At 36.5% G+C, this 13377-nt stretch overlaps 2 protein-coding genes and 1 long non-coding RNA gene across 5 annotated transcripts; 1 reads left to right on the top strand and 2 right to left on the bottom strand.

The window, feature by feature from the left end:
* Nucleotides 1–992: 992 nt before the first annotated feature.
* LOC111455111 (zinc finger protein 4-like) lies at nt 993–4843 on the bottom strand. Of its 3 annotated transcripts, none has more exons than XM_023096649.1 (3): nt 4503–4830; nt 1876–2084; nt 993–1816 (listed from the first exon to the last, which is right to left on the bottom strand). In XM_023096649.1, the coding sequence occupies exon 3, from the start codon at nt 1780–1782 to the stop codon at nt 1120–1122; it is 663 nt and encodes a 220-aa protein (XP_022952417.1). In that variant the 5' UTR covers nt 1783–1816; nt 1876–2084; nt 4503–4830; the 3' UTR covers nt 993–1119. The 3 variants fall into 3 exon arrangements, with proteins under 3 accessions (XP_022952417.1, XP_022952418.1, XP_022952416.1); XM_023096650.1 differs by having other exon boundaries at nt 1880–2084; XM_023096648.1 differs by lacking the exon at nt 1876–2084 and having other exon boundaries at nt 4503–4843.
* Nucleotides 4689–6432, top strand: LOC111455114. Its single transcript, XR_002712542.1, has 2 exons — nt 4689–4919; nt 6293–6432. It is a non-coding gene; the product is annotated as an uncharacterized LOC111455114 (long non-coding RNA).
* Nucleotides 6433–9564: 3132 nt separating this feature from the next.
* On the bottom strand, nt 9565–10530 carry LOC111455112. The gene is made up of 2 exons (XM_023096651.1): nt 10190–10530; nt 9565–9905 (listed from the first exon to the last, which is right to left on the bottom strand). Exons 1-2 carry the CDS (start codon nt 10445–10447, stop codon nt 9777–9779), a joined length of 387 nt encoding a protein of 128 aa, XP_022952419.1. The 5' UTR covers nt 10448–10530; the 3' UTR covers nt 9565–9776.
* Nucleotides 10531–13377: the final 2847 nt, after the last annotated feature.

Genomic DNA, 13377 nt, shown 5'->3' with positions numbered 1-13377 from the left:
AATTTTGGACAAAAATGACCATGACATCATTGTCGTTAACTCTAGATCGAGGTTCTCCGAGCCAATGGTAGCCGAATATGTGGTTGAACATGTGTTAGCCAATCCTAGCATGACGAGTGGCTAATAATAATAGCCACCTAACCACTAAATCATTCTCCAAAAGAAAGTTGATCATCCTTTTGTAAGCTTCACATTTTAACTAAAGAACGTCCAAAATGAGCCGAGGGGGTTTGATGATTCATTCCAAAGATAAAATGAGGTTATTTATTAATCAGCTCAACCACTTTGATGGATCACTCCATAACAATTTATTAATAGATTTTTTCTTTTTTTAATTTCTCTCCCTTTTTAATTGAAAACAATATCACCTTCTAACATAGTAAATATAAAGATAAATTAAATTATTGACTAATTTAAATAAATTACATTAATGACATTAATTAAATCAACAATTGAGTAATTGGGATAAATATTGTTGAATGATGATGGAAGTCCACGCTAATTTAGGAAATGATCATGTGTTTATAAGTGAGAAATATTAACTCTAATTTAGGAAATGATCATGTGTTTATAAGTGAGGAATATTAACTCTATTGGAGTGAGGTCCAAAGCAAAGCCATGAGAGTTTACGCTCAAAGTGAACAATATCATACCATTGCGGAGAGTCGTTTAACAAATATAAAAAAGAAAACAGCTAAATTAAATTTATTTTTTCAAAAAATTGAGCATTCAAACCAAATAAGTATAAAGAATTATCCTTAAAACATTGATAATAAATTGTACATTTAAGCAAGCAAAACATAATTCGAGTTTAGCTCAACTCAAAAAAGTTATTTATAAAAAATGGAAAGTAATAAACGTGATTTAGATTAATAAATGTTTCTTTAAAAGATTTTTTTTTTTTTTTTTTAAATGGGACCTGTTCGCCAATAGCTTCCAATTATTTATCCCGAGAATATATATATTTACTACATTTGCCCTTACAAATAGGATGACGATAATAAAAATAAAACCTCTTATAAATTATATATTACATTTTACATTACAAATAGGAAGGTCAAAATTCAAACTTACAACCTGCCTTAACCACTAAACTATGTTGATATTAACGCCCAATTACTAAAGCTTTAAATTCAAATCAAGCTTCAGCGGTTCGCTCATCGGTGGCTCTGTTTGCTGTTGTGTGTTCAATCGGAAGCTTCCAGGCCAAGTTATGTCCATGAAATCATCCTCCAAAGTGCAGGCGGCAGCGGCGGAGGCGGAGGCGGAGGTGGCGGCGCCGTAGAACCTTGCGACAGTTGCAGAAGATCCTCCATGGCCAAGGGGTTCTCTGTTTGGTCTCTGCAGAAGAAGGGAATGAGGCCTTACACCCAAAGATCGAACCATAAAATTAGCAGCATTATTCATTAATGGAGGCAGACCCATCATCGCCATTATTTTTTGAAATTGGTATCTTCTTGCTGCTCCCCTCTCCCTTTTGTGGGCATTTTGGTGGCCTCCCAATGCTTGTGAGCTGTAGAATTTCCTCATACAGTAGTTACATGAAAACATCTTGGCAGTTGCAGCAGCTGAACTGCTGCTTGGCTTGTTCATCAATGGCTGGGAATCAGAATCATCTGTGCCATTGCAGGGCTGCAAATTCCCACCCAAGCTCAAATTCAGCCACCCTCTTGCAGGATTTTCATTTGCTGTTGATTCATTTCTGTTGATTCTTGTGGGACTTGATTCACCTGGCTTTTGGGTAGTAGCTGTTAGTTCTGCTGCTTCTTCTCTATCTTCCATAACTTTTCAGGGCTATGGCTGTCTGGTTGAGAACCTGTAGAAAAAGAGAGAGATTATCAGACCTCAGAGAGACCTCAGAGAGTTGTTTGTTACCTACAAAACATGGCTTTTGTCTTCTTTTCTATTTGGTTTTGCCCCACTTAGTCAGGCTTGGTGCTGAGGAGACATTGGATCATATAATTAACGTTTGTAGCTTTGGTTTCTTTTGTCTATCTTTTCCCTCCTGTCCATATTCTTTCCAAACTTAGCCTCAATAACTTTATAGATGGATGTCTCCTTTTTGAAGTAACTCTCAGAAACACCTACAGTTGACAATCCCAAATAATATGCCAATAATGGTCAAATCATGATCTTAGAATCTGTTTCAGTTGCCTGCCATTTCTGATTCTTACCCACCAAGTTAACAAATCATTTTGGTCTTGCTTTTGAGAAGCTAAAGAGATTGGTTTTCTCTAAAATTGCATTGCTTATTGTATTAGAAACTTCTCGTGGAAGAATCTCACAAAATCATTACAGATACGAACGATCTTTTGAGTTTTATCAAGCATGAAATAGGCAGCTGGGAGGGGCGACTAAGCTATCAATTTTAACCCACTACCTGGTTACTAAGCTAATTCAATACAAACAAATTCGAGCTCAGCTCAAATATGTCTATCCGTGTGAAGCAAGATAAAAAAAAAAAAAAACTTAAGAAACAATCACAACATGTCCATAATTCTTAAGAAGTATCTAACCAATCCTGTAACTTGTAAGAAAGATGATTTATTTTTAAAAGCAATTCATTTAATAAACTGAAACAAAAATAAGACAAGAATAAGTTTTAGAGGACAATACCCAAATATTTACAGTTTTTCTTTACCCCATTTAAAGATGTGTGGATAGCACCAAAAAAAGGGGGGAAATCTATCATTGATAGAATAACTTAGTGCTAAAAAAATCCCACTTGAAAGAAACAGGCTTCACCAATGTCATATGCAGCATAGCAATAATCCTAGTGACAACTGAGAAGTGGGTGTGGTGGTGGTATTTCTTAGTGCCTTTTTGATTTGATATTTTGTTGGGGGTGAAAATGGGCTTACAGACAAGAGTATTGGAGAATAGTAACAATGGAAGGAATAAGGGTTAAAATGCATTTGGTTTCTCTTTATAAGGAAGTGTTAAAATGGGCTTTTCTTCATGTTGGTGCTTTATTCCTACCCAATCTGGCTGCATCATCAGCACATTATTGGTGAAAAATGGGCATCACCAAGATAAAACACTACAAGACAAGAAGCCACTATACTACATTATCAGCCAGTTCAACAGTTACCAATAACTCATCCAAATGATTGTCCTGTCACTGATTTGATTGGATTTGGGATCTAAGGCACTTATTTCACTTTAGGACCTTAGGCTTATTTATAATCATCAACGCAGGGAATAATCAGTAGCCATACAGGTCCATATCGAGATACAACTTCGACACCTTCCCTCAGTTCCCCTTTTCTTAAATAAGAATTCTTTGAAACAACTCAGCTTACTAAATATGTTTACCTATTAATATTCTTAATCCAATATAAACTTCACATCAAATAATAAGAAATCTTAGTTTCTGGTGCGTAGCTAAGCTTTCTTTTTCCTTTTTCAAGACAATATATATAATGGTAGACCCTGTGAAAACACAGTTGGAGAAGCATTATGAAACCACTTATTCTATTGACCTTTGGCTTTTGATAGAATGACCTCTCAGGGCTACAAATTCCCACTTTCCTGTAATAGTAAGGGAATCCATTAGAGGATTCTCTCTTTCTCAACAAAAACTTATGTACGATCTAATATTTCCATCCACAAGAAAACCCACTCCGTCGAACAAAACTAATATTTGCTTCGAGAGAATGAGATTTCTGTCTGGCAATCTCATTCACCTTTTGATACCGACTGTCTAATCAGTGTTTTTAACTCTACGATAATTACCCAACTCCATTTTTATCTAACTAGTTTTCAAGGGATAATCACCATGCAGCCGGTTTAGAACTAACAAATCACAGAAACTCTTCCCCACACCTGGTCTATTCTCCTGTAATTGCAACCAGAAACTTCTATCCTTTTTTGCACACTGGTTTGATGGGAGCTCGTGATTGTTACAAGCTTGCAGTTTGGTAGGCCGTCTCATTTGGAAGGTGATGTTCCTAAGGAGTGAGCTTTTCTTAGGGTCTTTGTTTAAAAAGGTTGAGAACTTGTTGTAGAGTTCAAAAGAGGTTGCCGAACTAGCATGTTATCTCCCTAGTTGGTTAAGGATGAAGAGGATTAGTCCCATCTCTTTTATCCACTGCCGGTTTGCAGCCTTGTGCTAGAATAAGCTCCTCCAAATTTTGGATATTGGCTGGTATGTTCTCCGGAATTGTAGGGTGAGGATTTGTTTCAATGGGCAGAACCATCTAAACTAATGTAGCAGTGGATCTAGATTTTAAGAGAAATCCATGAATTTCAAGTGGTCGGGATGAATTTTTCTAGGATCCAGTTAGATTTCTCATCTACTTGGTGTCCCTTACCAAAGGATTTTTGTAATGGTGACTTGATGCAGCAAATATTTTGCCAATTAGGAGTCTTCTACGTAATCTCATTTGACATTTTATCTGCCCTTTTTGTAGGGCCTTTTGTTAATATACGTTTTTTTCCCATCCAAAAAGAAGAAGAATAAAGTTTCAATTTGGAATTCAACAAACATCAGCAATACTCACATAATGACGTGGGAATAAAGTGTCGGCGGATCCAAAAGTTCAGAAGGCTACTGAGACCAAAGTTTCCTTGCAACCTGGTCAACCTCTGCAAATTAGCAAGTGTTAGCGCAAATTCAAATTTAACATCCATCCAATTCTCGATGGCTGTTTGATTGACTTCGGAAAACAATTTTTTTTTTTTAATTCTTTTTTCAATAGTAAATCAATGATGACATAGTAAGTAATGATGAATGAGAAGCAACAGCTAGATGACACAAGAATCTAGCAAATGCTTTAATCCCTGCTCTGATCAATAATATAATTAAGAACGCTTTTATCGTATTTCCAAAGCATTAGTTCCTGAAGTAACAACTCTTCACGAGTCCCCTGCGCCCGCGTATTGCCGCACATGGCCATGTTTAATCCCATTTAACTTAAGTACCTGAAAGGGCCAACGGCAGCTGTGAGAAGCAATAAAAAAAGTTAACAAACAAAGTCATCACTTTATCTTCCAAGTGTTTCTCTGCCAAAATACAAGGTAACGATATTGATTGAACCCATGAAACAGACACCTAACACCTAACACCTAACGTGATGTCATGATTTATCAGCCAAATGGAGAAAAGAATTACACACAATGTTCGGTTATAAGTAAGCGATAAAAGCACGACATTCTCACTATTTTATCTAAACAGAGAATGAGGCAATAATACGAAAATGCAGAAACTTCTAGTTGAGTTGAGGTAGCCGATATCTCTAGCAATTTCTTTACATGATCACATTTTCCAATTTTACTAGCATTTATTATGACTTATCCTTCTGCAAGTCTGATCCAAAATATTAAAGTGGAGAAACTCACAGCAAATAGAAAACGTGTGGCAAAATAAATTCCATTAAATTAAAGGAGTTTAAGATGTATGGAAAATTGCACATACAACTCATAGTTCAAATTTAGTCTAAAAGGTAATTTTTAAAGACAACTTCGAGAACCTCCCATAAAAAAGGAAAGAAAAAAAAGACACTTTCTAAGTGGTCCAAAAGTTTTCACTCCATTTCCATTGCTTGAATCATTATGTTTATATTCTCAAAATTATGATGGCACAAAATACTATTTAAATTTGTCTATAAGTTAACACTAGCATTGCAACCTATCTGCCAATCGCCATCAAGGATCCAGCAGCTAGATTTCCTGGTTCCCAGTCTAAATATAAGTTGGAAAATACTAGGATCCAATGTATTATTCAAAATCAAAAGCACAACAGGACAAAAAAAATCGACAACATTGTATCACACTCCAGCTCAGGATGAGTGAATATCCTTCAGCACAATCCATCTTCCCCACTCCCGCTTCTCAATTCATTTCCTGGTTCCCAGTCTAAATATAAGTTGGAAAATACTAGGATCCAATGTATTATTCAAAATCAAAAGCACAAGAGGACAAAAAAATCGACAACGTTGTATCAGTCTCCAGCTCAGGATGAGTGAATATCCTTGAGCACAATCCATCTTCCCCACTCCCGCTTCTCAATTTATTTCCAAATCCTTCTTAAGATCTTATCAACCAAACACAAATGCAATCTGCGGAAGAAACTAATCACCTAGACTTGGTGTTCTTGACTAATTTTACCTTCCATTCCATAAACAGAAACCATTGTTGTGCAAACGTAACTATTGAAATGCGACCCTAGGATCTAGGCCACAGATAAATAACAATAAGAGAGTGAAAATCTACTGACTGTGCATATAATGTGTCCTAGAACAAGCAAGACTCACAAAGCAACCACTAGCGATATTGACAGGGACGGCAGAAGGTACCATGAGACAGCTCGTAAAAAGCCCTAACATTGACAGTGAGGTGGATGTCAGGCAGGGAGTTGCTGTCATGCTACAAGTTGGCATAAAGGATTGTATTCATCCCAATTCTCCCAATCTCCTAGAGTATGAAGAAGAAGAAAAAAAAAACAGTAAACGAAAGAAGAAACACAGAATTACATATAATATCAAACAGATCACCCAAAAATTCAGCGACATCCATTATTACCTAGAGAATAGAGAAATGATATCTTCTTCATATGAATAAATTGGAAAAACACATATCATATACGACAAAGAAAGAAAGATGTCCAATATGGAATAGAGCCAAAAATAAATAATGCCAAATAAACGTAGAGTTACAAGTTTGTGGTATATATCAAGTTTTGGACATAGGTTGTACAATTTAAAACAATACATTACATGTCTTTAAACTTTCAATTTTGTATCAAGAAGTTAGTAAATTGGAGTTTTATTAAACACAAAATTGACAAATCAAAGACCTAAATCCAAATTCTTATTAGACACAGTTAAGAGTTCGTAGATTATTATAGACACAACACTAAGTTTAAGGAAGGCACACACTTACAATTTTACAGTAAAATAACTTTCCACGTTTGAGATTCTGATGCCAATTTCCTCATATCATATGCAAACAGTTCCAGTCAATAATATATTCCGGGGTCATGATGCAGGAAAAGAGAGTAGAAGTGGTCCACTTCCTTTTTCATCTACTTTCTACAAGTAACCGCAAAAAAACAAGCGTTAAATTATGAAATGGAAGGCCAACAAATCTATAAACAAGAACCATCCGTATATCGAATACATCTGTGCTCTGATTATTCTCTCCAATTTTTTATCAGCTAATTAAACTACAAAACAAAAGAAAAAATTCTCAAGATTCCAAATCTGCAAAAATAATTCTCAGCCAGTTAAGTATCAATAAACCATGAAAAAAGGTAACGGAACAACCAGGCGCCAAGTGAAAACATTCGTGGATAGCGTTTTCAGTTAAGCAACACAAAGAAGCAATGATAGCGGGTTTTGGCGAAGGGAACCTGGAAGCCGCAGAGAATTAGCGGGCCGGCAGGCGCCGAGGAGCAGGGACCGGCGGCGGCAGGAGTTGAAGAGCCGATGAAGTTAACCGGGAAGATGAAGAGCGGGCGGTGGACATTAGCGTCGGAGAAAGGCCAAGCCATCGTCTTCTCAGATTCTACGCTGTGACTGTTTTGAGGATGCTAACGGTGTTGGGACTTCACGTCGGTTTTAGTTTCGCGGCATTCAGAAATTCTCTTTCGAGATATTGTGCTGCCGGTGTACGATAGTTATCCTGTGCCCTCAATTGTTGACCGTTAGATTATTTGTAGATGGTTTGCACTCCTTAATTAATATATATATATATTGAGAAACCCTAATTAAGACGTTCTAAGAACATAAATATCTTATAGCTCGTATAGTATAAGATGATAGATTGTTCGAATCTCGATCGTAATCTCTTGTAGGGTTGCTACACCCACACATGAATTTGGAGAGCGAGATTAGGGTTTGAGAAACCTTTCATATTCTTACTCGTGAGGAACTTCTAGACTCTTTTGATAAAAAACATTGGATATACGACCTAGATGACATCAAGATTACGTTCTTATCTTCATCTATATTCTATTATTTAGTTTTGAAAATCATATCGATTTAAAGAATTTCCATACCCAAATCTCTAGAAGGAACTTCGATAAAAGAAAAAAAAATCTCAATCACTAACTCAAATTCCGACTCAATTTCGTCTATTTCTTTCCTTTTTTCTGGCTTATCTTGTCATTGTCTTAGCGACAAAAAAATATGTGCACAAAATGTTCTCTAAAAGTTCAATCCACTTTGTGTTGTGCACGGGTAGAAATCGACTTCGTCTTTTGTGACCTATTTAATGTCAACTCTAAATAGTTCATGGAGCAGAGAGATCCACGTTAATAGTTTTCTTCGCCAACAATTCTAGCGAGTGTCTAGATATTGACAAGACAAGTTCCAAATTTCTCAAGAGGAATCATTATAAAAAATTATATTGAAGAAAAAGTTTCGTAATATAATTAAAAAAAAAAATCGTACTTTGATGGCAGCAGACTTGCGATTGCGCGACACTCACTTCTCAGCAACAAGTGAGTTAAGCTTATTTGTTCTTGCGTCGCTTATGGCCAAGCGACGTATGCTTGAGCCTCTGGCCCCGGCCCCGGTTCAAGAAGAAAGTTTTAGAAAACGAGGGCAGAGAGATTTAGAAAGAGAGTTTTGAGAGCAAGATTTGAGAAATTGAAATAGGTGTTACATGGGAATGTAAGCCAAAGGCAACAACAACGGCTTACTGCATATAACAAACCGATCTTCGTAATTCGAGAAAGTAGAGTTGTGCGATCTATACTTCAATCTTAAATTTGTTGAAAGGATAATGAAATGCTTACATTTTTCTTTACTTTTCCGTTTCAGTTCACCAGGTTGTTTCTTGCCTGCCCATGAATTCAGCTGCAGTTTGAAAGGTTGACCTATTTGAAAATCTTCGGATCTACGCTTATTTTCAACTCCCCGAAGCATTTCGTCGCTTACTACGCCCTTCCTCGTCTCTAGGTGCCTAGGTATCCACTGTAAGCCTTTCTTCGTTTGAACCTTGAAAGCTATGTCATCCTAAGATGCTGCTAAATGAAAGGATCTTAGTACATCGTGTTTGACTTTTAAGAGCAAATTATTATATTAGTAGTGTAACATTCAAAATCCACCACTAGTAGATATTGTCCGCTTTGGCTCGTTGCGTATTGTCGTCAACCTCACAATTTTAAAACGCATCTACTACAAAAAGGTTTCCACACCCTTAAAAGAAATATCTCGTTGCCCGATCTCATAATTAACATTATCAACCACTAAGAACGGTTAAAACTCGCTTGCTAGTATCATAATCAATGCCTACATCACAAGGGACCTTCACACTTAGTTTGCAAGTTGCCATAAAACAAAAGGCATATGCTTTCATCGTGCAAGCATAGTCTGTTAATAGCTCACTTATTGTCGGACTCAAAAGTTCAACAGTAGTTCTGTTCCACCTTTGTGCACAGCTCTGTTCTTGTAATTTCTGGTAAGATACCTGTCTTTAACGATACCTGTCGAGTATTTCAAAAGTTACAATATTACTCTTCAAACTATCTTTAACGTTGAAAACCTTTAACCTTTCAAACGAAACTTGGGACTTGAAACGGCATGACAGTGTTGATCAACGTTAGCTCAGCCTTTTCCCTTTCCCATTCTGCTGTCTCATTGGTGCGTTCCTCTTTGATTTCGTCAAATCTTTCTTGTAGACGAATACACACATTGCGGATCAAGTTTAGTTCATTGACGAGTCGATCATCAGATGGCTCGGGTTCGTTAGCCCAATGAAAGAAACCACATTACGGCCAGTGTTCAGGACATAAATATAAAGGAGTCGAGGTAAACTAAGTACTGAGTTCCTTAAGTCTGTATATGCTTATATGAGACATCCTGTTTGGACATTGTCAGTTTTGCAGGCACTCCACAGTAACATTCTGGATTGGATTCTTCATAAATTTCCAAAGAAGACATTGTTTTTAAGTATGGATCCTGAAACCAACCAACAAATCAAACCATTAGAGTGTGAAGAAAGAGTACCAATAATAACAGGTTAAGCTTACTGCTAGCAGATATAGTCCTCTTTGGACTTTGTCTTTCGAGTTTTCCTTCAAAGTTTTTAAAACGACGTGGGATCTCGGATCTCACAATCCACGCCCCGAATCTCACAGCACCTATTAGTCTAAAATTTTTGAAATAAAAATTCCAAGAATTTTCTATGTCCTATATATCATACTAGTATTGAAATGGTTGACAGTATGAAATCCAAAACTGACCCGTACAGCAGTGGAGTGGAATTCAGATCCCTGTGATCTGTATTGTTCTTCTGATTCTTCCTCGGTAATTAGAAATTTTTTAATGACATAATAACATGTGCTTGATTGCACTCTTTTGATGAAGTCAAAAATATCGGCCCTTTGTTGTTGCACTAAGGTCCCCAAACAAACACCATCCAAACCAGCATCACGAAGGCAAAAAAGATAGATGACCTGACCTAGGTTGTAACAATCAAGTCCATCGCTAGCCGATATCATCTTCTATGGGTTTTTCCTTTTTGGCTTTCCCTCAAAGCTTTTAAAACGAGTATGCTAGGGAGAGGTTTTCACACCCTTATAAAATTGTGAAATCCCACATTAGTTGGGGAGGAGAACGAAACATTCTTTATAAGGGTGTGGAAACCTCTCCCTAGCATACTCGTTTTAAAAACTTTGAGGAGAAGCCCGAAAAGGAAAGCCTATAGAGGTCAATATCTACTAGCGGTGGACTTACCTGAGTAAGAAAATAAAGATCGACCCCCTACACCCAACCTAGTTTTATTAGTATTATGAAACTAATAAAACCAATACGAGGACATCAAATACTAAGATTAGGTGGGCGCGTGATGCTTATTAAGTAAATAAGACATAATTTCGTTAAAATTAACAAGATTACATCTAAATTTTACTAAAAACAATACAAGAACATCAAATACTAAGCTAAACTGAAACAATTTTTTACCTGTTACATCAACAAAAGCTACAGTACATTTTCCCTTTGTTTTCTTTTCTGAAAACTGAAAAGGGCACCCTGCTCATAGCACACTCTCCGCTAATCCATGGCGAGGCTTTGTATACACTAAGACCAATTCTAAAAGACAGCAAGAGTTTTAAATTATAAGATTATATAACTTTAGGATCTTTAGAATAGGACCCTGGAAAGTACGTCTAAGCATCCTAAGCCCTCGCCACCAGGAGAATGTTAGTAGAATAGTAGTAAGGACATAGTGATAATTAAATAGTGGTGTATTCGTTATGAATAAATAAGGGGAGTTGGGGCACCTTAAGAGGAGGATCATTTTGGTGAGGATTGTCCATTGTGGGACTTTGTGTAATGGGTCAAGCTCACCGCTAGCCGATATTGTCCTCTTTGGGCTTCCCCTCAAGGTTTGGTTTTTGAAACGTGTTTGCTAGGGAGAGATTTCCACACCTTTATAAAGAATGTTTTGTTCTCCTTCCCCATAGATGTGAGATCTCACAATCCACCCCCCTTCGAGGCCCAGCGTCCTTGTTGGCACATCGCCTCGTGTCCACCCCCTTCGGGGCTTAGCCTCTTCGCGGGCACATCGCTCGGTGTCTGGCTCTGATACGATTTGTAATGGCCCAAACCCACTGCCAGTAGATATTTTCCTCTTTAGACTTTCTCTTTCGGGATTCCCCTCAAGGTTTTTGAAACGTCTGCTAGGGAGAGGTTTCCACACCCTTATAAAGAATGTTTCGTTCTCCTCCCCAACCGATGTGGAATCTCACACTTTAGGAGAGGGAGAAGGCTGCTGATATTGTAATTTTTTATTGATATTGCAAAACAACCTTTAATGCCTTCATATCTTTTTTGTGTTTGGATTCCAAACAATGACCCATGAGGATAACACGAGCTGATGGATACCCTCTGCAGTGCTTGAAAGCATGAATTATAACGCAAATTTATAACATATTATCACATATTTCAATACAAGTATAACAAATGTCCAACAGTGTAGAGATTGTTGCATTATTTTTACAGCCAAAGACAGAGGACATAAAGATACTTCAAAAGGTGTATATACCACGAGCTCAGGGTGCTGCAAGCAACAAGATCCTAATCCAGGGATGGTGAGAACTAAGTTCTATATGCAACACCAAATCTTCCCACAATTTTTATTACAATATTTCTAAGAGTCTTCCAATTTGACCTCAGACATTAATAATACACTAAGATCAATGCCAAGAACGAGTCATTCACGACATGAATCATGATGAAAAGAGTGACAGAAAGCAAAATCTGAACATAAAAGAACCAAACAATTCGACTCTACATTTATACTAAAGCAAATTCAACGTTATATTCATAAAATCCGTGTAAACATATTGAACAAGGTAATTAGAACGACAAAAGCAATCGAGATCATGGGATAATACTAAAATCTCAAAGAAAAAAAGGCTTTATGTGTTTAGAATTCAATCCAAAACATTTTGAAAATTCTAACATGTTCCTGAAAATCTTCTTATTCCTTTTCACCGAAATGGCTAAACATAAAATCGAAATTGTAAACTTTCAAAACACCTTTTCCTCATGATAGCAACTCCAAAAAAACAAAAAAGCCTAACATCCCTGTAAACCCAAACAGATACTGAATTGATAAAGAGATTCCTACATACATTAAAACAAAGAACAAAGAAAAGAAAGAAAAATATATATTACATAAACCAACTCATGGACATTACAATCAAAATGGTCAACTATTTTAACCTACAAAAAATTAATAATAAATCAGAAAAGAAGCAGTTATGAATCTTTTGTGAGTAGCTCAGCCAGTTCCCGGCCACCACATAGAAGTTCAAATCTCTGATAATCCACATAAATCACATCGAAGAAGAACGTGAATCCTCTTCATCTATGATAATCCCATATAAATCACATCGAATGATAAAATCAAAGCCCGCGAAAATGTTGATCGACAAGATCATGTTCAGCAACTAAAATTCCATCACTAACGAATGAGAAACAAAACGCATTGCTATTCTCGAGTGGATTGGAAATCAAACAAACAAACGAAGTGAAGAAATTGTGAAAAAGAACAGAAAAAAAAAAAAAAAAAAAAAACCGATGCAAAATTGTGATCACTTCTAAAAAAAATCAAAACGAAGAGAGTGGAATACCTAAATGGAGCAACCGATCGAAGCAGCCAAGAAAGATCGTCGTCGCATTCATACAATGATCGAGGGAGTTTGGAGGTTATCGTGTGGAGGCCCGCGATTATTGGAATCTTCTTCTCCTTTCTTTCGACAATTGACACCAGCTTATACCTTTTTCAGTTACTCTAAAATTCATCCAATAATTGATTTGTTTCTATTTATTGTTATTTTTACCAATTTTTAGTATATATATATATATATATATATATATATATATATATATATATATATATATATATATATATATATATATA

This window comes from Cucurbita moschata, unplaced genomic scaffold (assembly GCF_002738365.1).
Source record: "Cucurbita moschata cultivar Rifu unplaced genomic scaffold, Cmos_1.0 Cmo_Scf00017, whole genome shotgun sequence".
In the NCBI taxonomy this organism is placed as follows: domain Eukaryota; kingdom Viridiplantae; phylum Streptophyta; class Magnoliopsida; order Cucurbitales; family Cucurbitaceae; genus Cucurbita; species Cucurbita moschata.
This window is presented reverse-complemented; position numbering and strand designations above follow the sequence as displayed.